Source organism: Silurus aristotelis, assembly GCF_946808225.1.
Source record: "Silurus aristotelis genome assembly, chromosome: 10".
Taxonomy (NCBI): Eukaryota; Metazoa; Chordata; class Actinopteri; order Siluriformes; family Siluridae; genus Silurus; species Silurus aristotelis.
This window is the reverse complement of record NC_139583.1, coordinates 13,294,070-13,319,509: the sequence shown is the minus strand read 5'-3', so window position 1 is coordinate 13,319,509 and position 25,440 is coordinate 13,294,070. Positions and strand designations below refer to the sequence as shown.

The 25,440-nt window shown below is 37.3% G+C and overlaps 1 protein-coding gene across 2 annotated transcripts; it reads left to right on the top strand.

Moving 5' to 3' along the window:
* The first annotated feature begins 1,899 nt into the window (after positions 1 to 1,899).
* On the top strand, positions 1,900 to 25,440 carry sf3b3 (splicing factor 3b, subunit 3). Of its 2 annotated transcripts, none has more exons than XM_083553348.1 (27): positions 1,900 to 2,035; positions 2,655 to 2,773; positions 3,128 to 3,283; positions 5,492 to 5,662; positions 6,545 to 6,717; positions 7,069 to 7,210; positions 7,428 to 7,540; positions 7,833 to 7,970; positions 8,714 to 8,817; positions 10,220 to 10,385; positions 14,421 to 14,516; positions 14,649 to 14,721; positions 16,430 to 16,581; positions 17,175 to 17,330; positions 17,420 to 17,575; positions 17,784 to 17,927; positions 18,072 to 18,194; positions 18,293 to 18,447; positions 19,772 to 19,946; positions 20,245 to 20,450; positions 20,602 to 20,758; positions 21,081 to 21,206; positions 22,764 to 22,976; positions 23,065 to 23,163; positions 23,701 to 23,844; positions 24,108 to 24,212; positions 24,747 to 25,440. In XM_083553348.1, the coding sequence occupies exons 2-27, from the start codon at positions 2,704 to 2,706 to the stop codon at positions 24,885 to 24,887; spliced, it is 3,654 nt and encodes a 1,217-aa protein (XP_083409474.1). In that variant the 5' UTR covers positions 1,900 to 2,035; positions 2,655 to 2,703; the 3' UTR covers positions 24,888 to 25,440. The 2 variants fall into 2 exon arrangements, with proteins under 2 accessions (XP_083409474.1, XP_083409473.1); XM_083553347.1 differs by having other exon boundaries at positions 1,908 to 2,031.

Below are 25,440 nucleotides of genomic sequence, written 5' to 3'. Positions count from 1 at the left end.
GTTTCATGCTGAAGAAGAGCACTACAGATGCAATTTTTGTTTTGAGAATGTTAATGGAGAAGCATAGAGAAGGTTAGAAGGAGTTGCATTGTGTATTTGTGGATTTAGAGAAACCGTATGGCAGGGTGCAGAGAAAGGGGTTGTGGAATTGTATGAGGACGTCAGGTGCGGCAGAGAAGTATGTGAGGGTGGTACAGGACATGTAATTGTGTGAAAGCAGTGATTTGTGCAGTAGAAATGACAGACTGGTTTAAGGTGGAGGTGGGAGGTGCATCAAGGATCGGCTCTGAGCTCTTTTCTGTTTGCAGTGGTGAAGGACAGATTAACGGACAAGGTCAGACAGGAGTCTCCATGGACTATGTTGTTTGCGGATGATATTGTGATTTCTGGTGAGAGTAGGTCCTCCAGAAGAGCCTGGAGAGGTGGAGTTACACAGAGTAAGACAGAGTACATGTGTGTGAATGAGAGAGAGGACAGTGGAGTGATGCGTTTGCAGGGAGAAAAGGTGGTAAAGGTGGTAAAGGAGTTTAAGTACCAGGGGTCAACAGTGCAAAGTAAAGGCGATTGTGTAGGATAAGTGAAGAAAAGAGTGCAGGCAGGGTGGAGTGGGTGGAAAAGAGTAAAAGGAGTGATAGGGGACATGGGGTATATAGGTAGAAGAATGCTGAGGATGGAGCCACCATTGAGGAAGAAGGCCAAGGAAGAGGTTTATGGATGTGGTGAGGGAGGACATGCAGGTGGTTAATATGAAAGAGGCAGAAGTAAAGGACAGGGTAGTGTGGAGACAGATGAGCCACAGTGGCAACCCCTAATAGGAGCAGCTGGAAGAATAAAAAGATATTAGATTTATTTATACTATTTATTTGTTACAATTTGTACTTCTGGTTAGATGCTAACTGCATTTTTGATTGGCCATGTACTTGTACTCTGCACAATAACAATTAAGTTAAATCTAATCTAATTAGCTGTTTGATGCAGTTCTACACTGCAGTCATTGAATCTGTCCTGTGCTTATCAATCACCATCTGGTTTGGAGCAGCAACAAAACAGGACAGGAACCAGACTGCAGAAAAATGTTAAAACAGCAGAATAAAATCATTGGTGCTCCCCTGCCCATTTTCCAGGACCTGTACCATACAAGAACCAGAAACTGGGCAGGAAAAATCACTACTGACCCTTCACTCCCTGGACACAACATCTTTCAGCTCCTCCCTTCTGGCAGGCGCTACAGAACTTTGTTCACCAAAACTGCCAGACACAGGAACAGTTTCTTTCCCCAGGCAATCACCCTCATTAATAACTCACCTTAATTATATTCCCTGCTTCATATATAAGTACTGCACAGAATCAGAACTGTCAGTCATCACATTATCCGTATATGTTACACACACTATGGCTGCTGTATATTGTACAAAGTTCTAAAGTAAAGTTTATCATACCTGATGCACAATACTGTCATTTGCACTACTGTGCACTCTCACAATTTATGTACATTACTGATCTCTCATATAACCTGTATTGTATATTGTCTGTATTGTCTTGTATAGTCTGTTTTTGTCTTGTCTTGTCTGCTTTGTCTTGTATAGTCCAAGTTGAATGTATAGTGTTATTAATGTCTGTAATTTGAGAGTCACTAACAGCTGGAACCAAATTCCTGGCGTGTGTCTACACACTATAAACCTATAAGCCAATAAACCTGGTTCTTATTCTGATTTCTTAAATGCTCTCATGTAATGAATCCAATGTAATTTCTCATATTTATATAAAGAATGTCGACAGTGCAACTCTGAATAAAACACATTTTTAATTGAAAGTTCTATACAATCAAACTGAAACAACAAATTTGAACAAGCTATGTAAACATTAAGGGTAAATATTTCTGTCAGGCATCCTGCAAGATAGCTATCAAACGCGACCGAGTGCCGGAAGGACCCCAGTCGTTAGAGCGGCGTTTGCAAAATACGAAGCGGCCAAGTAAATGTCGTGAATGAGTTCGTCATCTGGCGATATCTGCAACATCCTGATAGTAAAGTCGGTAAACTATTTTCATACGCTACAAATAGATATTATAGAATGTTATTATTGGGGTATGTGTCTGCTTGAAAAACAAAAAACAAAAAAAATGAGTATACTCCGACGTTAGCTACCCAGGCTAGTTATGAATGAGCATGCTAACCAACTGGCTAACATGTTGCACGATGTGGTGTATAGTTGAATATTTTATTTTAAGAGTACAAACTTATGTTTCCATAATAAAAAAGCAAGCATTAATTTAAGCGATGCCGCTGGAGGTTGACTCAGAACCGGTTTCTGAGTCACATAAATGAGTCAGTGGTGTATTAGCTAAGGCGCTAGCTAGTTTGATGTGGAAGCGCATTAATAAGTCATATAACTGATCTACAAACTGTTATCCATTATCTAAAAATATACTATTTCTTTGCTATGTTTTAAGGAACAGTTGATGGAACAAAACCATTTAGAAATGTTACAAAGATGGTAGTTAGCGCCTGTTTTAGGGTTAAATTAGCAGTGTTTGTAGCTTGGGATGCAAAATTGCTAATCAGTCAATGGATGAAGTATTTCGCAGAGGCTTGTTTAAGGTCAAAATGATCAGTCTGGTTTGATTTCATTGATTCACTTTTTGATTGTTATAGGTAAAGAGAAGTTTCTCCATTGAGAGCTGAAGGTCCAGAGACATTGATCATGTTTCTGTACAACCTGACCTTACAGCGTGCTACTGGCATCACTCATGCCATCCATGGCAACTTCTCAGGTAAGTCATTTACACAAATAAATAGCGTTTTTTTTTTGTCTGTACACGAACTCACTTTTATTTAGTTCAACACATGATTGTGCTTTTGTTTCTGTTTACACAAGGACAACTCAAACCCAAATGTTCAGTGTACTTTATATAACTAATACAAATCATCCTCTGTCTCAGATCCTTGTGTTGTTCTTTTTGCACTTAATATGCACTTTTGCACTTTTAGCTGTACCCTTTTTTTTATTTTTTATTTATTTTGCAGTTGTCTTATGTAGCAACTTGGTCCTTGGGCAATATTTGTACTGAGCATAAAAGCAGATTTGACATAACTTAATATCTATCTATTATGTTTCTTTACTTTAGGTACCAAGCAGCAGGAGATTGTTGTTTCACGAGGAAAGATTCTGGAACTGCTGCGCCCGGATGCAAACACGGGCAAAGTTCACACACTTCTCACCATGGAGGTGTTCGGCATAATCCGGTCCCTCATGGCCTTCAGGCTGACTGGTGGCACAAAAGGCAAGTTGTATTTGCTACAAGTACTGTTTGTGTAGTAGATTTGGTTGTATGTTTAATCGCATTCACACTGGCTGACCGTACAGCCTATTTCAGCTCTTACTGTTCCTACTCAGTGTTTTCTGGTAGTGCATTTTTCATTGGATTAATGATGTATTTTTAATCCAGATAAAAATTAATTTCTGTATGACAAAACATGAACTAGGTCGTACACAAGCACCACATACACTGAGTAAAAAAATGCTTTTTGTTTTTTTCTGTCATGTCTCTGGTATTCTTGTCCTGATGCACTCACCTGCCGTGCCTTTAACACATTTGTGTAAAATATTTGTCCTTGACTTTGTGTATTTTCCACCATTGGACTTCGAATGCACTGTGCTTAAGGGCTGCAGCTATTGCTTTTAGTAATCGAGTATTCTGCCGATATAAATATCTAAATGTACACGGTATGTTATGACTTTTTATGAGTGTTTTATCACATAATTTGTTGACGTAATAAACGGAGATGCATGCGCCGCCTACGCTTGAGTTAAAGCGGCAAAATAGCCGGACAGTTAAATTCAAACACACTAATTATATATCAGACTTTTTTAAAACAGTCTCCATCTTTGTCTAACTCTTCCGCTGATGACACAAAAGGCAGGCCGCGGTTATGTCAGCATCAGAGAGAGGAAGAAAGACATACACACTGAGGACCATCTTGTCAGTCAGTGAAAACATAAATAATTTGATTCAATAGTTTTCATGAATGAGGTACGATCACTAGACACAGAAAATGTTTTGCGACGTCTGTTCTAAAGCGGGTAGAGAAATTACGGAAAAAACTGATTTCATTTCCCGAACAGATCATTTAAAAAAAGACAGAGATGGTCAGAAGCATAAAAATGCTCAAGCATTAAAAGCATAAAAATGCTCGAGATCACACAATGTCGAAGAGCACGCCACAGAAAACACTGTTAGCGCTCGCAGTGTTTCGTGCACGCGGACTGATGTACAATTATATCTGGCCCGTAAGATCATTTTATATAGATCTATTATTGTTATTATTAGCATGGCGATATAAAGCGCTGATAACACAAACTACAGATCCCATTATGCAGCGCTTCAGCTGCCTTACCGAACACGGGTACCTGGGAACATTCCATACCGATGGGATTCTGAGTATATGTTTACTGACACTGTCGGTAAACCCGTGTGTCTTATTTGTGGAGCGAATGTGGCTGTAATTAAGGAATTGAATCTAAGACGCCACTACGAGACAAAACATCAGGAGAAGCTGAAAAACCTGAATGCAGAGCAGAATAAACAAAGTAGAAGAGTTAAAGTAGAATCTGACATTTCAGCAGATGTTTTTCACCAGAGCAAAATCACAAAGTGAAGCTGGGGTGAAAGCAAGTTTTATTGTGGCAAAAGAGAAATCGGAGGCAAATCAGCCCGGCCATTTACAAAGGGAGAGTTTCTGAAGAGCTGCATGATGGGGTGCGACTTCTGGTGTTTGACAGAAGATATTTTTTATGGAGAGCAAAATATTTTAGGTTAATTAAAATTAAAGTTTTTTTAATGGCATAAGAGCAAAGAAATCTGATTGTTTTGATTTATGTAACATTTACTTAAGCACAATTTCTATTTATTTTTTCAGGGTTTTTTTTTGCAGCATCTTCATATTTCTAACTTGTATAATTTTGACATTCATATGGAGAGCAAAATATTTGAAGTTATTTAAAGTTTAAGTTGATTTATTCTGGAATAATATTCCTGTCTTTTTTATTCGTGTGTGTGTGTGTGTGTGTGTGTGTGTGTGTGTGTGTGTGTGTGTGTTTATATATATATATATATATATATATATATATATATATATATATATATATATATATATATATATATATATATATATATATATATAAAAACCATTTAGTTTTAGTGAGTTTATTACATTTTTTACCTGTTTGGCCTGTGACCTAAAGTGTGCTGAGTTTTGGCCCCTGTGCAATTGAGTTTGACACCCCTTGTTTAACGGGTGGTGCGTCAGTAATAATGGTTTGTGCGGAAACATTGGTAATGGACGAAATGTGTCAATTTGTGTGTTTAATCAACTAAACAAAGTTATTTGCCTTGATGCTTGTTTTTGTATTCAAGTTACTCAAGGAATAATTTCAGTTCCTACCAAGTCTAACTTTCTTTGTGCTTTTTTTGTCTGTTGTTAATTTGAAGACTACATCGTGGTGGGCAGTGATTCAGGTCGTATTGTTATCCTGGAGTATCACCCCTCCAAGAACATGTTTGAAAAGGTGCACCAGGAGACCTTTGGCAAGAGTGGCTGTCGGCGTATTGTTCCAGGCCAGTTCCTTGCTGTGGATCCCAAAGGCAGAGCTGTTATGATAGGTAAGAAGGACCCCTCTTCCCTTTTAGAACAAGAGAAAGCCTTAATATATCTCATACATTACATACATTTGTGCACAATCAAAATGAACAACTTTGCGTATCCCAGCTTGTTTAGTAGCTGAGGTCAGAATGCATGCTGTAATGTTGGAGTAGAACCCTCAGTGGCCCCAACACTGGCTTTTAAATCCCAAACATCAGATCAATAGCATTGAGATCAAAATGTATGGAAAATGTCACTGCATTTATACACCTAGAGTAAAAAAAAAAAAAGTTTAGTTAGTATAAAACTGCGTTTGGAATTTTTTAACATAATTATCATAACATAATTATCTATTATCACTTTATAATCATCTGTCTTTATTAGTTTTAAGAGGACATATTTTGTGGGTGGAAGCACCCATTCATAATGGTAGTAATTTTTTTTTCATTAATCATTGAAGACATTGACCTGTCTTTCACAATAAATGGATATAATCTGTTTACTTTTACAAAATAGACAAGACCTTACCTGCTGTTGAGTTGCAGGTTAATATTGTTTGACAAAGGATTGTTTTGTGGAATACTACATGACCCCTTTGTGTAGGGTTTCTATAAAAGATTTTATATTTTTTGCTTTATATGTAGTATTGAAATCAGCAGTGCATCGCCTGCAATCAATCATATAGTCCCTTTTTGAATACACAAAGTATTGACATGTTATGTATGTTGAAAAAAGGGGACCATTTAATACTTTCAGGGCCAGGTCTTCATTGGAAAGCTTTTTATATCAACCCATTATCTGTTTTCTTTTTTTAGTTGTAAAGCAAGTTCTCACTAGTTAAAGGCTGTGGACCTATGCCTGATCCATGTATTATTAAAAAGCTTTGTGGCTTTTTTGTACAGGAGCAATAGAGAAGCAGAAATTGGTGTATATCCTCAATAGAGATGCAGCTGCTCGACTCACCATCTCCTCCCCCCTGGAAGCACACAAGGCTAACACGTTGGTCTACCATGTAGTGGGGGTGGATGTGGGTTTTGAGAACCCCATGTTTGCTTGTCTCGAGATGGATTATGAGGTGAGAATGCAGCTTGTTATTTTAAACTGTGGTGTCATTCCTGGTGTGGGCTTATAACATTATTTTTTTTTAAAAGTCAAAAATGTGAAGTCTCGACTTAAACTGAGCCGCATCCTTTTTTTTTTCTTTTTTTTTCTTAAACAATTTGCATGTTTGCTATCAGTCAGATATTCTTTGGGTTTTTGTTTTTTTTTTTTCCCCTGTGAAATGATGAGCTTACTCATGTCTCTTCTCTGACATCTTACTGGAGAGATTGCAAACAACTCTGATCACAGCATGTATAATGAGCTACAGTTTAATCAGAACACTTTTAATGTCTCTCATTAAGATTAATTCTGTACTGTTTAACAGGAAGCCGATAACGACCCCACTGGGGAAGCTGCAGCTAACACACAGCAAACTCTGACCTTCTACGAGCTGGACCTGGGACTCAACCACGTAGTGCGCAAGTACAGCGAAGCTCTGGAGGAGCATGGCAACTTCCTCATCACAGGTATGAGCTGCCTGAGAAAATGACTGGTCACAAGAATACACGTATAATTTATATAGTGGTACTATAAATATGATGATCTTCATGTCTCTTCTCTGATTAATGTGAGGAGAAATGTTGATATCTGACTTAAAATGTGCATTAAGAAAAACAATGTGAACAATTTTATTTTGTGAAATAAAAATTCTCTTATTCTTTTGTGTGTCTTTGTATGTAATAGTGCCAGGAGGCGCTGATGGTCCAAGCGGTGTGCTCATTTGCTCAGAAAATTACATTACTTACAAAAACTTTGGGGACCAGCCGGATATCCGTTGCCCAATCCCACGCAGAAGGGTGAGTGTATTGGTGTTTTTGCATCCAGTTTTTTTAGAATGAAAACTATATTTCATACCTCTGTAGCATTTTTCAATGAAATGATGAGGTTTTCATGTCTCTTCTCTGCCACAAACCCTGGAGACAACTAAGACTTCTGATCACATAACTGCTAGTTTTAACCAAAGCTTAATTATATGGTGCTTTATGGTTTTCCTTGTCTGTTTTGTAGAATGTATTGTGAGTGCTTAAAAATCTGCCATAGTGGTTTAGAACCCATATTTTTCATAAACTTTCTCTCTTCACCATTCAGAATGACCTGGATGATCCAGAAAGGGGTATGATCTTCGTCTGCTCAGCCACACACAAAACCAAGTCCATGTTCTTCTTCCTTGCCCAGACTGAGCAAGGAGACATTTTCAAGGTTACCCTGGAAACAGATGAAGAGATGGTAAGAGCTGTAGCCACTGACTGATTTTGAGTTTCATGATAAAGTATGTTTTCTCACTTGTTTTTACTTGAGATTCTTTTTTTATTATTAAAAATGGCAGCAAGTGTCCGCATCAGAGACACTGTCCGTAATGGGTATGGTACATATTTATTTGTATTGGACGCTCTTGCCTTTGTGTACATCCTGTAAAAGATGCAGACAATTTAACAAAGTTGAAAGTTATGTTCACAGCATCCCAACAAGCCAGCACATTGATAGCTAAATGTCTGCCACAGGAGGCTAAACTGATTACTGTTAAAGATTTATAGATCACTAAATAAACTTGCCCTGACTTCACACAGATCAATCCTGCTATACCTGTAAAAAGAAACCATCATAGTACAGTAACAGTAATTGCAAACATGCAGGTAGAAACTATAACTGTGACCTAATGTGCGGGTTGCAGGTACAATTTGTGACCGTGTACAGGATTTGTAACTTTTTTCCACTTTTTTTTTTTATTCATAGAAGCTAAACGGTTGCTACTATATTCACTATTTGAACTCCGGCAATTTGGCGGTGTTGTAGAAATGATGATATATTCATGTCTCTTCTCTGATTATTGCTGAAGAGAATGCTGATATCTGACCTCTACTCCAAATTACCAAAACAAAATTAGTCTGTGATTTTTCTACTGTTATTTTTGTGCTATTTTGAGAGCAAATACTTAAAACTGTTTGATAAATAGGTTTACCTTCTCCTAGGTTACGGAGATCAGGATGAAATATTTTGACACCATTCCAGTGGCTACAGCAATGTGTGTGCTGAAGACTGGCTTCCTTTTTGTGTCATCGGAGTTTGGAAACCAGTAAGTTTCAAAATACAGCCAAAGTGTTGAATGTGTTTAATAAAATAATCCTGCCTGTTTCGTTTTAAACAAGTTCTTTCAGACATTTGTTTTTATGTTTCTTCACTGTGATAGATGGATATATAGACAGATGGATGGGTAGATTGATTTGCAAATAGATTGATCCATTACTTAACATGAACACTCAGCTGTTGTACCTCAGTTAGCTGTTTGAAAAGGTCACACTGGTGTTAAAGGTTTCAAGTGTTGCTGCACAAATGGGGAAAAAGGTGGTATTTTAAATTATCGACCACAACACATTTGTAATATTGTATAGAAAATAGCTGATGCATGTGTCACAGTGTGATTCATCGCTGTAAAAGACTAAAAGCAAAGAGGAAAAAGACGACTTTTTGTTGCACGGTTGACCTCGGTCACAACAAAGCGTCTGTTCTGTTAATCAGTTTTCTAGGATGAAGCAATATTGTAGTAGTGTCTTACTGACTATAGCATGTGTAGTCAAACCTTCATTGATGCACTGACAACCTTCATTGCATGGAAAATAATTACCTTTTGATAAAATCAAACTTACTTTACTCAAGAACCGATTGGAACTGTGCATGTCATGAGCATTGGAAAGGGGAAGCTTTATGTTGCAAGTCAGTAGTTCGCAGCATGTGTGGAAAGAGCATTTCGTAAAATACACAGAAAACCTATTGCTCGTCTGCGTCAATTTGGTTGTATAGAGCAGCTGTAAATATTTTGATCAGATTAAAAAAAATAGATTGTGCATAAGGAGTAATGTAAAATCTCTTGCATGACCAGCAACAAATATTTTTGGCCTTACTTAAAGGAATGCATTTTATTCATTATACTTGTACCTGTCATGTATAAAACATATATGTCGAAGTTATAGAATCTGATACCTGTTGTTCTAAGGTTTTTAATAGGCAGTTTTTTGACGAGAAATAATTTAAGTCTAGTTTAAAATAGTGTGTGCTGTGTTTATAGTTGTTAAATCTCACCTGACAAAAAGTAAAAAATTTACAAAACTAGTTTGAGTCTTCGGGAGAGGCAAAGGTTGACTGTCATTAAAAAAAGTTTGGAAAGATTTATACATTTTGTCCACTTTTGCAAGTAGAATTCAGTGTTTTCAGTGAAAGGTTTTATTTTTTTCTTTATCAATATTTTTTTACCGTTTGTTCCTTATAACTGTGTAGTAATAATGGTCTATACGGCGTTTGGAAATTTAGTGTTTCGTTTAATGAGCTACATTGTAATTGTATATGCTGAATATTTAATTTCTCATGGAATTTCTATTGGTAAAAGCCATTACTGTTCTGATTAATCCCAAATGCTTGTGTATCTTTTTTAAACATTGTCACATTTTATAATTTTTTTTTTATTTGTCTATTTCTGTTAGTTATCTGTACCAGATTGCCCACCTGGGAGATGATGATGAAGAACCAGAATTCTCTTCTGCTATGCCTCTGGAAGAAGGAGACACATTTTTCTTTCAGCCTCGACCGCTTAAAAACCTGGTGCTTGTGGATGAACAGGAGAACCTTTCCCCCATCATGTCCTGCCAGGTATGTTGGTGTTTGTTTTATTGGCAACCTTTATGTAAGTCTGGTGGGGTTTTTTTCCCTGTCTCTAAAATTGGTTCAAGTTTTGATTATTTTTGTGGTTGTGTAAAGGTCCGGTAATGACTTGTCATTTATATAAAGGTTTAAAGGTTAAAAAAAAAAAAAAGGTTTGCATTTTGTGTTCCAGCTTCATTTGGAACAGTTTAGTGACGATTAATCTAGTTAAGTGTCTGTGGTGATTCATTTACTCAAGAGATTATTGACCCTGCTGTTCAAAATGGCTATTCAGTATGTTGAATTTAGAGACAGTACTGTTTTGAACAGAATGTTTTTTTTTTTTGAGTACAAATGTGCTCACACTAAGCTTCAAGTGAAGCGTTCTTGAAGAGTTTCCTCAGATCTCTGTTAATGATTAGACAGCTTAAAGGGTTATCTATTTTTGTTCATGGAGCAGGAGACTTGAGATTGCCATGAACAGCAAGTTTTATTTTTTTATTTTTACTGAACCATTTTCCAAATATTAATTTTAAATTTTTTATATTTTCAATATTAATTTTGTGTGTGTGTGTGTGTGTGTGTGTGTAAGCAATATATACAGTGAGGAAAATAAGTATTTAAACACCCTGCTATTTTGCAAGTTCTCCCACTTAGAAATCATGGAGGGGTCTGAAATTGTCATCGTAGGTGCATGTCCACTGTGAGACATAATCTAAAAAAAAAAAAAAAAAAAAACCAGAAATCACAATATATGATTTTTTTAAAACTATTTATTTGTATGATACAGCTGCAAATAAGTATTTGAACACCTGTCTATCAGCTAGAATTCTGACCCTCAAAGACCTGTTAGTCTGCCTTTAAAATGTCCACCTCCACTACATTTATTATCCTAAATGACATGCACCTGTTTGAGAAGGTGAGAAATCAGCCCAGAACTACACGGGAGGAGCTGGTCAATGACCTGAAAAGAGCTGGGACCACCGTTTCCAAGGTTACTGTTGGTAATACACTAAGACGTCATAGTTTGAAATCATGCATGGCACGGAAGGTTCCCCTGTTAAAACCAGCACATGTCCAGGCACGTCTTAAGTTTGCCAATGACCATTTGGATGATCCAGAGGAGTCATGGGAGAAAGTCATGTGGTCAGATGAGACCAAAATAGAACTTTTGGGTCATAATTCCACTAAACGTGTTTGGAGGAAGAAGTATGATGAGTACCATCCCAAGAACACCATCCCTACTGTAAAGCATGGGGGTGGTAGCATCATGCTTTGGGGGTGTTTTTCTGCACATGGGACAGGGTGACTGCACTGTATTAAGGAGAGGATGACCAGGGCCATGTATTGCGAGATTTTGGGGAACAACCTCCCTTCTTCAGTTTCAGAGGCTGGGTCTTCCAACATGACAATGACCCGAAGCACACAGCCAGGATAACCAAGGAGTGGCTCTGTAAGAAGCATATCAAGGTTCTGGCGTGGCCTAGCCAGTCTCCAGACCTAAACCCAATACAGAATCTTAGGAGGGAGCTCAAACTCCGTGTTTCTCAGCGACAGGCCAGAAACCTGACTGATCTAGAGAAGATCTGTGTGGAGGAGTGGGCCAAAATCCTTCCTGCAGTGTGTGCAAACCTGGTGAAAAACTACAGGAAACGTTTGACCTCTGTAATTGCAAACAAAGGCTCCTGTACCAAATATTAACATTGACTTTTTTTTTTTTGCATGTTTGTCACACTTTAATGTTTCAGATCATTAAACTAATTTAAATATTAGTAAAAGATAACACAAGTTAACACAACATGCAGGTTTTAAATAAAGGTTTTTATTATTGTGGGATATAAAATCCCAAACTACATGGCCCTGTGTGAAAGTGTTTGCTTCAGGACCTGGAAGACTTGCTGTTATAAGTGGAACCATCAATTCTGCTGTTTACCAAAAAATCCTGAAGGAAAATGTCCAGCCATCTGTTGGTGAACTCAAGCTGAAGCAAACTTGGGTTCTGCAGCAGGACAACAAACCAGAACACACCAGCAAGTCCACCTCTGAATGGCTGAAAAAAAAAAGAATGAAGACTTGGTGTGGCCTAGTCAAAGTCCTGATCTGAATTCTATTGAGATGCTGTGGCATGACCTTAAAAAGGCGGTTCATGCTCAAAAACCCTTCAATGTGGCTGAATTAAAACAATTCTGCATACATGAGTGGAGCTAAATTCTTCCACAGAGCTGTAACAGACTCATTGCAAGTTATCGCAAACGCTTAATTGCAGTTGCTGCTAAGGGTGGCCCAACCAGTTATGTTTAGGGGCAAATACTTTTTCACGTCTGTCTGTCACTGTGTTGAGGCTGCAACTAACTATTTTGATAATTGATTAATTGAACAAAAAATTTCCTTTGTTTTTTTCATATTAAAAAAACTTTATTAGATTTTTTGCTTATTATAAGTATATAAAACTCTAATTTAGGGTATTTATGTATAAAAGTGTACTTTTAAAAATGCAAGTGTCACATTTTGAGTTTAACTTTTTTTTTTTCCCCGCATTTTAAGTGCACAGGGAATTTCTCCTGTGAACACATTCACTCGTGATATATATAAATATTTTCTTTATCATTGCGTTGTAAAAAAAAAAAAAAAAAAGAATTTGTGTATGACTGAAGTAATGTTTGAATCAACAATTTATATTGTTTTCAATCATAATTGTTCATGGCAAGTTGACGCCCATGCTTAAAGTAATTACCGTAATATAAAATATAATAAAAATTGACAATTTCTGTTTAGAAAAAGACATTTCTTCAGCTGTGGAGATAAGAATCTTGAATGTATTATTAATTTGATTTTGTATAATTAAATATAAAACATAAAAAAAAACATTTGAACGTATAGTAAAGCCGCAGTAACGTTTGAAAAGACGCAGCACGTTTGAAAACGGAAGTTAACTGTTGTAGTAGACAAATGCTATAAAAAGAGAATGGATCCGAGAAACACCGCAATCTAAGATGCTTGTTTAAAAAAGAAAGGTAAAAATATGCAACATAACCCGTAACTTGAGCAGCTCAACTAAACGATCACAGCATTCGTTTTTTTCATTAGAATTTCATTATCAATTATTGATTTTTCTTTTTTTTTATTAGTTGTTGCAGCCTATGGATATATTACTTTTTTATTCTTTTATTATAAGGGTTTTAGATTGTAAAACAGAAAATGACAGTTATGAAATCCTAAGTAGGTTTAACTGATGTTGCATAAGCAGTTATACGAGGAGTAGAACACAGCTAAATGTTGGATGAATGACTCCCTGACTCTGCATGTATGCAATAAAGGAATAAATACAGTAGAATAATAAAGACTACAATTAATATGCAATAAAATATTGACAACAGAAAAAAGGAATGAAAAGAAATGTGCAGTCAAGTGGAAGGATATAAACTTCAGTGCTGAATGCCATGGTGAACAAAGCCTTTAGTGTGACTTAAGAGAATATAAAAATGAATGTACACTATAGGTGTGCAGGTGCACTGAATTGACTAGTAAATTCTTAATGGACTATGAGTAGAAGCTCCCACTGAGCTGTGTTGCATTTATTTAAATTTCCTGGTCATGTAACCTGACTATTCTAATGTAAGTGCCATGTAGTAAGGACAGGATTATTGTGAAAAACGTTTTGCACAATGTTTTGGATAATGCAATTGCTAAATCAATCCTTTAAGATAAATGCATTGAATGCCTTTTGAATATGAACAGAGCTTGAACTTGATTAGTATTTGTGTAAGGTGGCATTGACACTTTGACTTGCTTTCTTGATTGATGATATAGATTGACCAGCAAAGGCCTCAGTAATGTGCAAACATGTTGAAACCTGGCCAAATTTTAATAAAACAAATATTTTATTAACATTTTTATCCCTTTGTTTTCTAATTAATATAGAAATGTGTATCATGCAACCATTATGCAAATTACATTTTATTTAGCCCTTTTGTCTTTTCAGTAAAATTGCCAACTTAAATGTATGTCCTACACAAATTCTATCATTTCTTTTCTCCTCTGCAGATTGCAGATTTGGCCAATGAAGACACACCTCAGCTGTATGTGGCATGTGGTAGAGGGCCAAGATCTACTCTAAGGGTTCTTAGACATGGTCTGGAGGTATGTCTGTCTTTTTATATCAGTCACCGTTTAGCGTCCTGCTTTTTCTGATTACTGTGTGTAGAGAAGATTCTAAAAATGCACTCATTAGTGGCCTGATGGAATATCTAAAATGTGTGTGTCTGCATGTAGGTCTCAGAAATGGCTGTGTCTGAGCTTCCTGGTAACCCCAATGCTGTGTGGACTGTGAGGAGGCATGTAGAAGGTATGTGTTCTTGAGGGAAAGAAAGTGAAAGTGTATTCCCTGTGGGGATATGAGTGCTACATTCCCTATAAGCCCTTTTAAGTAATTATTGAAACAATACATTTTGCTTTGAAGTGAGCATTAGCCATATGCCATTAATTCCTTTTAATTTTTTTAAAGTTCTAAAATAGACATGAACAATATAATATGGCTGGGAAACTACTTCATTTGCAGGTCACATTAAAAAGAAAAAAGATTTTAAATTGGAGTCTACATGTTAGTGTTACAACAAAAGTTTTTTATTACAACAGAAAACATTGAAATAATTGTGCTCTGGACTCAGGAAGTAATTTGTTTTTTCAAGTAATATTTGTTCATATTTGGAACTAATAGATGGTGGAAGCACAGTGTACCTGGCTGAACCACACTCAATAGCCAGTGCATATAATAGCCAATAACTTTGTCATTGTGTTTATGCAGCAAAGTGAAGTAGTATATTATTAGTATACAATTTTTAATAAACTTTTTTTTTCTTGGGTATTGTGATCAGGTATTATACGCCACTTACCCTAATGTTTGACAGACAAACGTTATCAGATATTTTCCCAACTCAATGTAGGGAAAAGAAAAACCCTAAATGTTCATCTTACTAATGCTTCATCAATGATTTCACTCTATTACTAAATAAATATTGTCAGGCATTGATTCTGCAAACTGAAATTGATTCACCTCACACACAAAGCAAAATGAATTTATTTTTGGAATGTTATTTGTGAGACAAACAGTGGCTATTTGGATTTTATTTTGAGTCTGCTCAGAATTTAAAAACATCAGTGAAATTCCGGTCATAAAAAAATATATATAGTATGCATTAGTTTTATTTGTTTGATAGCACTTGGTCTGATTATGCTCTGATGTATTATTAAATAAATCAGTAATGCTGATTATTGCAATTATAAACCTGTTATTCAAGTAAGCCTAGTGATTTAGTAGTGTTATTGGAATGAAATACTGCATTTGAATTTTTTTTTTTTTCTTTCTAATAAAATTATTAATATATTTAAGTCCCCAAATAATTGATCAAGAAATTAATTCATCAAAATGAGTTAGTTGTAAACCTAGTTTACAATGAAACTGCAAAATCCTGTTATATTGCAGTACAAATATGATCAAGCAAACTGAACTTATAACAGCTAGACCAAACTTGTTGGTTTTTGCTGATATGCTGTGAGCCCTCTTTAGAAATGAGCCTCTTTGTCAGGCTTGCTGTCACTTGCTAAACTATTTAGTGGGTGGTACTCTGCAAAATTACCTTTTCTATGTCTAACTTCATGACTGGCTGGTACTTTTTGTATAAACTTATCTCTGCCAGAGCAGGTTCCTTGAAATCATGTGATCTGTATTGTTTAATAAGCAGACAGTCTTAACTGAACACAGGCTGCGTATAAAAGATTATATAATTGTCTGGCTCATCAGTAGCAGAGTATGATTTCATTGTAAAAAGAAAACCCCTGAAACCGTTATTTTGAATTAGGTTCAGCATCAGTTTTGGGTGTCATCTTTATGTAAATACCTTCATGTACTCTCATTTCATTTATCCACATTAGAGGTAGAATGACATTTGATTATTGTACTAGCAGGTTTTGTAAGAGACAACTGTTGACACCACAGTTTTTTTTTTTTTCTTTCTGTGAAGGAACTTTACTAATGTCCGCTTTCCATTTCGCAGATGAGTTTGATGCCTACATCATTGTGTCCTTCGTTAATGCCACCCTGGTGCTGTCAATCGGAGAAACTGTGGAAGAAGTGACAGACTCTGGTTTCTTGGGTACTACCCCAACTTTGTCCTGTTCTCTGCTGGGGGAAGATGCTCTAGTGCAGGCAAGTAATGTGTTGTTTCCCATGCTCATCAATTTTGGCAAAAAAAAAAAAAAAAAAATTCCAGTCATAATGTACGTGATTTCTTTTACACTGCATCAGGTTTCATTAAGACACAATTCACATGTTCAGACCGATCTGGCAAATCGCACATATCCACCCACTCAGTTCTCATACTGCATACTATTGGCTGAAGAGACACACGTACTGTTATTTCAGCCAATTAACACAAACAGTCTATTGTTTAATAGAGGTTTTCACAGAGCTCAGGTGGCAAAAGCACCATGCAAGTGACTTCACATTCCTTTGTACCAGAGATAATGAATGTAAGAGTATTTCCTCAGTTTATGTACAGAATGAAAAATTGCACAGCTACATAAGTAGTGATAGGAAATTCTGCACAAAATTATTCGATCAGGTTACAACAGTATTGCATGCTTAAGATGATGTATGACTGCACTTGTTATTAGTAACATGTGCTACTAATGGAAATTAATGATTTTACATTTAGTGGCAATTGGAATTTATTTGAAAACCCAACCACCACTAGAATTAAGGTCTTAATTTCATAATTTTGTTTTACACAATTTTTCCAGGTGTACCCAGATGGTATTCGGCATATCCGAGCAGATAAGCGTGTGAATGAGTGGAAAACTCCAGGAAAAAAGACAATTGTTCGCTGTGCTGTGAACCAGCGTCAGGTGGTCATTGCCCTGACTGGAGGAGAGTTGGTCTACTTTGAGATGGACCCGGTATGCCAGTAGAAGAAGTAAAATATTTTCAATGAATCGCTGTCACAATTCATACCTTGCACTAATAGTTTAATTTTCTCACTCTGCAGTCAGGTCAGCTGAATGAGTACACAGAGAGAAAGGAGATGTCTGCGGATGTGGTGTGCATGAGCCTTGCGAACGTTCCTCCGGGTGAACAGCGTTCTCGGTTCTTGGCCGTGGGCTTGGTGGATAACACAGTGCGCATCATCTCTCTAGACCCCTCGGTATGCTCTTTGTCTCTTATATTTTTCCAAACTGTCTTACTGTGCTTTACTTCAAACAAATATACATAGTATTTATTACATAGCAGTCAAAGATTGTCTAGTGTTGTCGTGTTGCATAATGTCTAGGTAATTTCTGCAGTTATACTTTGGGGGGGTAGCAAATACTAGGAAAAAAGGCATAATTGCACCTTGTTGGTCTTGTGTATAGGACTGTCTGCAGCCACTGAGTATGCAGGCTCTGCCGGCACAGCCAGAATCTCTGTGTATAGTGGAGATGGGAGGTGTGGAGAAACAAGATGAATTGGGAGAGAAAGGTGCCATTGGCTTCCTCTACCTTAACATTGGCCTGCAGGTAACGAGTCTTCTGTTTTGCATTGTCATTATACACTGATTAGGCCCCTGATTTAATATGAAAAATATCTCTTCTATACCACCTGTTTCTATGGTGCTATGATTTTGCATTGAATCTGACCTTGTGTGTCTGTGTGTTTATCAGAACGGTGTGTTACTCCGTACTGTGCTGGACCCAGTGACTGGAGACCTGTCTGACACTCGCACACGCTACCTCGGCTCTCGACCAGTAAAACTTTTCAGAGTGCGAATGCAGGGCCAAGAGGCTGTAAGTGTACACTTATTTGGGAGTAGTCGCTGGGGGTTTTTTGTATATAAGGTTTGAGTGCAGGTTTTATATTTCTCATGTTCTCTGACTTTTTCCAGGTATTGGCCATGTCCAGCCGATCATGGCTGAGCTACTCATACCAGTCACGGTTCCATCTGACACCACTTTCCTATGAGACCCTAGAGTATGCTTCAGGGTTTGCCTCAGAGCAGTGTCCTGAAGGCATTGTGGCCATCTCTACTAACACACTGAGGTAATTTCCGCTCTCGTCTAGTGTGTGCTGTTGAAACACACCACATCCTAAAGTACACACAAACTGTGTTCTTAACATGTTTTTGCTGCTCTTTTAAATGCTGTGCTGCTAGAACTGTAATCAAAATACTCCATGCAACATTTGCCTGCTTGTCATTTTTGTACACTTTTCAAGCACTGTATACATTGTTTGTTTATATTATCACTGAGAAACTGTTATTAATCATTGTGATTAGACATGCCCAACCCAACAAGCCAGAAAATCCTTTTGGAGAATTTAGATCTAATTCAGTTTCTTCCCCCTTTCATTGGTATGTTTGCATTTTGCCTGGGGTTTGAATAGGGTCTGAGAGATTTTTGTCCCATTATGTAATTCCTACAGAGTGCAGTTTGGGGGGGGGGGGTGGAGGGCTCTGCTGATTGGTGAATGGGAAAATTTTTTGCAAAATGGAAAGTCCTTCAGGGTGCAATTTTTTTTTCCATGAACATCTACAAGCTGAGTCACAGCACATCAGCACAGGAAGAGTAGTTACTTCTAACTTTTTTGGCTTTCACACCATGACTGTTATAATGCATGTAGTAGGGGACATATTACTGCAAATGTTGCGCTAAAGCAAATGTTTAAAATTTTACATTTGAGTTATATTTGCTGTTATATAGTTGACATTTATAATTAAAATATTGTAGTGGACATAGTTAATTCCATCTTCTTTATTTGTCATCATATTTCTTATTTTTATCTATTGTGTAATTTTGTAATTGCAATTTTTATTAATTGCAGTTTTTCCCTCACTGCTTTAAGGGAATTTCTGTAGAAATAAATATAAATAAAACACACAGGATGTGTTTAAATGTTTAATTTTCATTTATATGTTCTACTTGGTTTCAATTCTCCATGTTTTGTTTTCTGTTAGTAGCATTGGTGTTTTAAGTTTTCATTTAGTTTCAATTTGAGTTCTTTTGAAAACAGTAACTGCGGTGTAGGTTAATGTTTAAATAAGTTGGGGTATTTCCATTTAATTTTAGTGTTGCATGTTGCTTTTTGAGCTGTAACTTAGTGGTTTGGGTGGACCTCCTCATACCTTCACTTTGTGTAAAAGGAAAATGTTAACTAAACTTACTCTGGACTTTGTGAACCAGAAAATTGTTTTTCTTACCAAAGTTAATCTAGAATTCTTTCTGGGCTGCTGTAAGGCATAAAATGCACGTCCTATATTTTGAAAGATTTACCAAATGAACTTCACAACTTGTTGCTTAAGGTTTTGCAGAAATTCTAATTATGAATCTACTTTCACTTTCACTTGTTTTATCCCTGCCTCTGACAGAATTTTGGCTCTGGAAAAGCTGGGTGCTGTGTTTAATCAGGTGGCCTTTCCTCTGCAGTACACACCACGCAGATTTGTTATTCACCCAGAGACCAACAACTTGGTCCTCATAGAAACGGACCACAATGCCTATACCGAAGCCACCAAGGCCCAGCGCAAACAACAGATGGCAGAGGTAAAGGCACAAGGACCTAAGTGTTTATTTCAGCTGTTTGTTGCAGTGCTAATTCAGTTAATAATGCCTTTACATTTTTTGAGGACTCATTAGCTAAATTAAAGTGCTCTGTATTGCAGGTTGGTTGTTGTGTATAAGATGATAGTCGATACCTAGTCTCATTGCCTCAGTGCTTAATTATGTATGCTAAGTGTTATTTTTTAGCTGAGAACCACACATTGGATGTTTATGGAACACCACTTGGATCAGAGCCAAGACAAACTCTGGAATTTCCTAAGTGTTATTTTTCTGTTTGTAGGAAATGGTGGAGGCTGCAGGAGAGGATGAAAGGGAGCTGGCTGCGGAAATGGCTGCGGCCTTTTTGAACGAGAACCTTCCGGAATCAATTTTTGGTGCCCCAAAAGCTGGCTCAGGACAGTGGGCCTCACTGGTACGCTTGATCAACCCCATTCAGGGTAACACCCTGGATTTGGTTCAGCTGGAGCAGAATGAAGCTGCCTTTAGGTAAGCCAGGGGGGTTATTATGGGAAAAGTACATGCAAAAGGTGGAAAGAGTTGAGCGGCTTTAAACATTGAAAAGTGCATTTTTTTTAATGTAATTTGTGAAAAGTAATGCTCTCCTCCAACCCCCCCACCCCTCTCCCCCACATTGCAGCGTGGCAGTTTGTCGCTTTGCTAATGGAGGTGATGACTGGTATGTGTTAGTGGGTGTGTCAAGAGACATGCTCCTTAACCCACGCTCAGTGGGCGGTGGCTACATTTACACCTACCGTCTGGTTGGAGGTGGTGAAAAGCTGGAGTTTGTACACAAGGTGAGTTCAAGGGGAAATGGCTATACTCAACAGAATGATACTTAGTCGCATATGTGAGTTTATTGGTGAAAAATGAAAACCTCTAGATCATTATCGTTTATTCCACATGGTCAAATAACCATTATAGGACAGACAAACCCGAAACTCAAGGCCAGAAGTCGATTTCTCTGAGCTAATAGAAGTCTTTTTTGTTTGTGTTCTTAATTAATTAGTTTCTTTCCAAATTTTGCCCCCATTTTTTTGTTTGTGTATTTATAATTCTACATTGTTCAATGAAGACGTACCACCAAAATGAACTAATTTTGACTTGCTGTACTGGCAGACCCCAGTGGAAGATGTGCCTCTGGCCATCGCCCCCTTCCAGGGTAGAGTGTTGGTGGGAGTGGGCAAACTGCTGCGCATCTACGACCTTGGCAAAAAGAAGCTGCTTCGCAAATGTGAGAACAAGGTAAGCTTACAATGGATTGAACACACAAGAATTGATGTTGACCCAGTGCTTCATTTAATGAATCAGATTCTTGTTTTAAAAATGAAAAGTCTTTTCAGAAAGGGAAATAGAACAATTTTGTGATTTGAAATTCCCAGCCAAACAGCACCAGTGTTAGTCTTGGTGTCAGGACCTTGTAGTCTGAAGAGTCTAATTATGAAATGAGTCTTTTGTGTACATATTAGAGCTGTGCGAAGGCTTTGAGAACCTGCAGTGATGTATTGAAAACCCCACAGAATTGACCTCCTTCCTATAAAACACCAATTGTTATTTACTTTTAAGTGCCCCTGTGACATTTTCCATAATTGTGGGTAATGTAGTTTCACCTACATTTGTCTGATTCTGTGTCTTATGTGTCATGTTTAGACACATTTTTACAGTTGAATGTAATGTATTAACTCTGCTTAAAATGAAGTGAGCCATTTAGAATTGTGTGTTCTTCAGTGTCAACATTTAATGTGAAAGTATCTATCATTTTGAATTGCAAGGGGATTTTTAGTAGTTCAGAGAGTGTAGCCATAGCAGTTCACTCCACTAATATGCTATGCAAAATATATTGCTGTTCTTAAGTTTTGTCATGGCTGTGTGTTAAAATAACCACGATGCACTCAAGATAGGTGTTGTGTATTTCCGCTGTACATCATAGGATGTGGTTCAGTATTCACATGTAGGTTTTATTCTAATATTAAATATAACACCAACCAACTCATACATATTCTGACAGTTATTGCAACAGCTGGCAATGGAATATAGTTTAAATAAACCTTTTACATTCTTCAAAAAGGATCACAAATTCATGGTAATTCTTTACACGCACACATAAATATTGTGACTGCAATAATGTGACAAGATTGAAAATGCACAATTTGTAGGTTCTGTTAAGTGATAAGTTCCACAATGCATCATGGAGTAAAGATGATAATGGCATGAGAAGCAATTAGTTACTCATCTTAAACATGTCAACATAGTAATAACACCTCCTTTGCACTTTTAATGCTTGAATTCACCAGTTACTTCTTGCAGCTATATTTATATATGCGTGTTCTTTCCCCGTACAGCTCATTCGTAGGAGTAACTATGTGAAAGAATGTTGCACTAATTGCTTAATTTGTACTTTTGTTTATAGACCAACCACAGAGGCGAAGATATGGTCTTCAGTGTAATATTCTGTATTAAAGCAGTATTTAGGGTATCAAAGGTTTAGTCTCTTTAGTTAACTATAATTTGCCACTTTGGTTATTTTTTTCCCAGCACTAAGAAAACCTCTTTAACGTCATTAACCATCTTTCCTCTTCATTTCTGTGTTTTGGAAATGATGACTTGTCAGCTTTTAAGAAATGTGCATGTCACTCTGCCCCTATACCGCATACATGATGATTTGTCAATCTGTTATTTATAAATAAATCTAGTCTTTTGTTGGACTTTGCTGTAATGCACTCATAAGAGTTTAATTGTTATAAAATATGCCTGTACAATGTTTGCCATGTTAAACTGCATTTATATTTTGACTGTTTGAAGCATGTTCCTAACCTGGTGACGGGGATCCATACTATCGGCCAGCGCGTGATTGTTTCGGACATCCAGGAAAGCCTGTTCTGGGTGCGCTACAAGCGCAATGAAAACCAGCTCATCATCTTTGCTGATGAGACAAACCCACGCTGGGTGACGACTGCCTGCCTGCTGGACTATGACACCATGGCCACAGCTGACAAGTTTGGAAATATTAGCATTGTGAGTGCCGCATCAATTACCTGTTTATTTTCGCTGCATGATTTTAGTGTTCATTTCTAAACATTAATGTAAATGAATAATTTGCTAGGTTCGTCTCCCACAAAACACCAGTGATGATGTAGATGAGGACCCCACAGGGAACAAAGCATTGTGGGACAGAGGCCTGCTCAATGGAGCCTCCCAAAAGGTAATGGCCTTCGTTAAACATACACTCTATTGTCCAGGCATGGGAAATCTGTACCAAACAGCCTTGAGAGTCTGTCTGTTTCTGCGTCACTGTTTGTGTCTAGCTGGTGTTGAGGTCACTTTAACACATTCCCAAACTTCCAGAACAGTTAGTTTAGGTTTCTGCTGTGGTCAGTTTTTAAAGACCCCAGAACCACATTCGTCCACATGTCAGATGCTGCTATGATCTAATCAGGGTCTTGGAATTGCTTAGGTGGACTCTGGGGGAAATTCCCAATGTGTCCCAGTGACTTGTTGGGAATTTTGAAACATAGCAAGTGTGTGTGTAGGCAAAGTAAGAGGAATAGAGGATAGGTTGACAATTGGGCATTAGATGCTTATTGACAAGGAGCTTGCTTGTTCATTTTAGGTAATAAACTTGATATGAACTGGATATGAATAGTAGTGCTTAATTTTAGTGTTCACACTACAGGCACTGTAAAGGGAAAGTAGTAGCCAGTTCACTCTTGCATTCTTAAACTGTTTGTTTATGTTGCAGGCTGATGTAATTGTTAACTACCACATAGGAGAAACGGTACTGTCACTGCAGAAGACCACGCTCATCCCTGGAGGATCAGAGTCTCTCGTGTACACCACTCTGTCAGGTGGCATTGGCATTCTCGTGCCCTTCACATCTCATGAGGTATGGCTGTATTCCAGTTGAAAACTAAAAAGATCTGATAAGAAGGTCAAAGACACTGTCTAGGCCATTAGTCCCTTTTCTCAATGACCTATTGAGATTTGGCCAAACAAATTATCCAGTTCAGTGCTCTTGTGTTTCTTGTTTTAAGAGATAAAGTAGCTGCAGGGTCATTATTGTTCCCACACAGAAACAAACATATACAGAATTTGTGTTTTTCCATGCAGAAAAACAAACAAATGAATTTTTTTCTTCTGTGCCCTCAGGATCACGACTTCTTCCAGCACTTAGAAATGCACATGCGCTCAGAGTTCCCTCCACTTTGCGGGCGAGACCATCTTAGCTTCCGCTCCTATTACTTCCCTGTGAAGGTTGGTACACATACAGAAAAGCCTCTCAGACAGAGTTTCACAAGTGTTGCAATTTCTTATTGTGATCAAACAACAATGGTTACAGGATTTTGAGGTCTGTGGTGTTTATATGCATAGAAATGTTACTTAGTGCATTATCAGAAAACATTCCAACAGCCTGCCATAATACTTATTCTGAGAAGCTCTATTATCGCTATGGTTTTGCCTGCGGGGAACAGTGAAAGGAAGCCTGTGTCAAGAGCCACAGGTATGCTTTACCTGAGGCAGTTTGCCAGTGCAATTGTATTGACTAAATATATATCTTTTGTTTATATGGAGTTATTTGTGATAGGTTTAAGAATGTTGTCTCACAGCAAACTGTGCTTATATAACAAAATCATAAATCTAGTATTAACAGAATTAAATCGAGACCCAACAAGGGAACAAATGATCAAAGAAGAATTAATACATTCTACATAGTTACATAGTGAGGTGTGTTCTGAAAATTGTTATAGCCTGCTTTTTATACGTTTCCTCTCCTGGTTTGTGTTGCAGAATGTAATTGATGGAGATCTATGTGAGCAGTTTAACTCTATGGATCCCCATAAGCAGAAAAGTGTTGCTGAAGAGTTGGACCGCACACCACCAGAAGTGTCAAAGAAACTGGAAGACATTCGCACACGTTACGCCTTTTAAAATCTTAGTTGAGCTTTTTCTACAAATCAGCATTTTCAAACCCACTTTGTTTGCTGAGCAGCCACAAGTTTTCTACCATAGATGAGTACGGTCAATTGGTTGAGTATTCCAACAACTGTTGGAGACAGAGACCATTATAGAGATGTCCCTTGAGAAGTGTAGTAAAACTGAAGCTTTTTATTCCAAGGACTTTGTAGTGGTCTGAAAGTGTACAGTTGGACAATACTTTCTCTGCTGCCGCAGTGTGTTTATTGTGCGACTCATACGATTTCCGATTTAGCAACAACATATTTAGTTAATTTGAAGGTTGAATATAGTACTGCTTTTACATGCCATTGTTTCAAATGATGGTGGAATTTGTAAAATAGCTTTAGCTGTCTTTACGAAGAAACTGTGTGTAGGTTGTGGTGTTTTTGCTTGTATTTTTTTTTTTTTTTCTTAGACCTTCTTGTCCAGATCAACTCCATACCCACTTTTTTTCTAAAACTACAAAAATAACTCTTTGTAAAATTTGTTTGACAGAATTTTGTAAATAAATTTTTATTAAATTTTG

What these genes read in the sequence shown, in the direction of transcription:
- sf3b3 (XM_083553348.1), top strand. Translation starts at nt 2,704, where the DNA reads ATGTTTCTGTACAACCTGACCTTACAGCGTGCTACTGGCATCACTCAT. An exon ending in GCCCAATCCCACGCAGAAGG is followed by an intron (nt 7,541 to 7,832) that starts GTGAGTGTATTG and finishes TTCACCATTCAG; the next exon opens with AATGACCTGGATGATCCAGA. An exon ending in TCATCGGAGTTTGGAAACCA is followed by an intron (nt 8,818 to 10,219) that starts GTAAGTTTCAAA and finishes TATTTCTGTTAG; the next exon opens with TTATCTGTACCAGATTGCCC.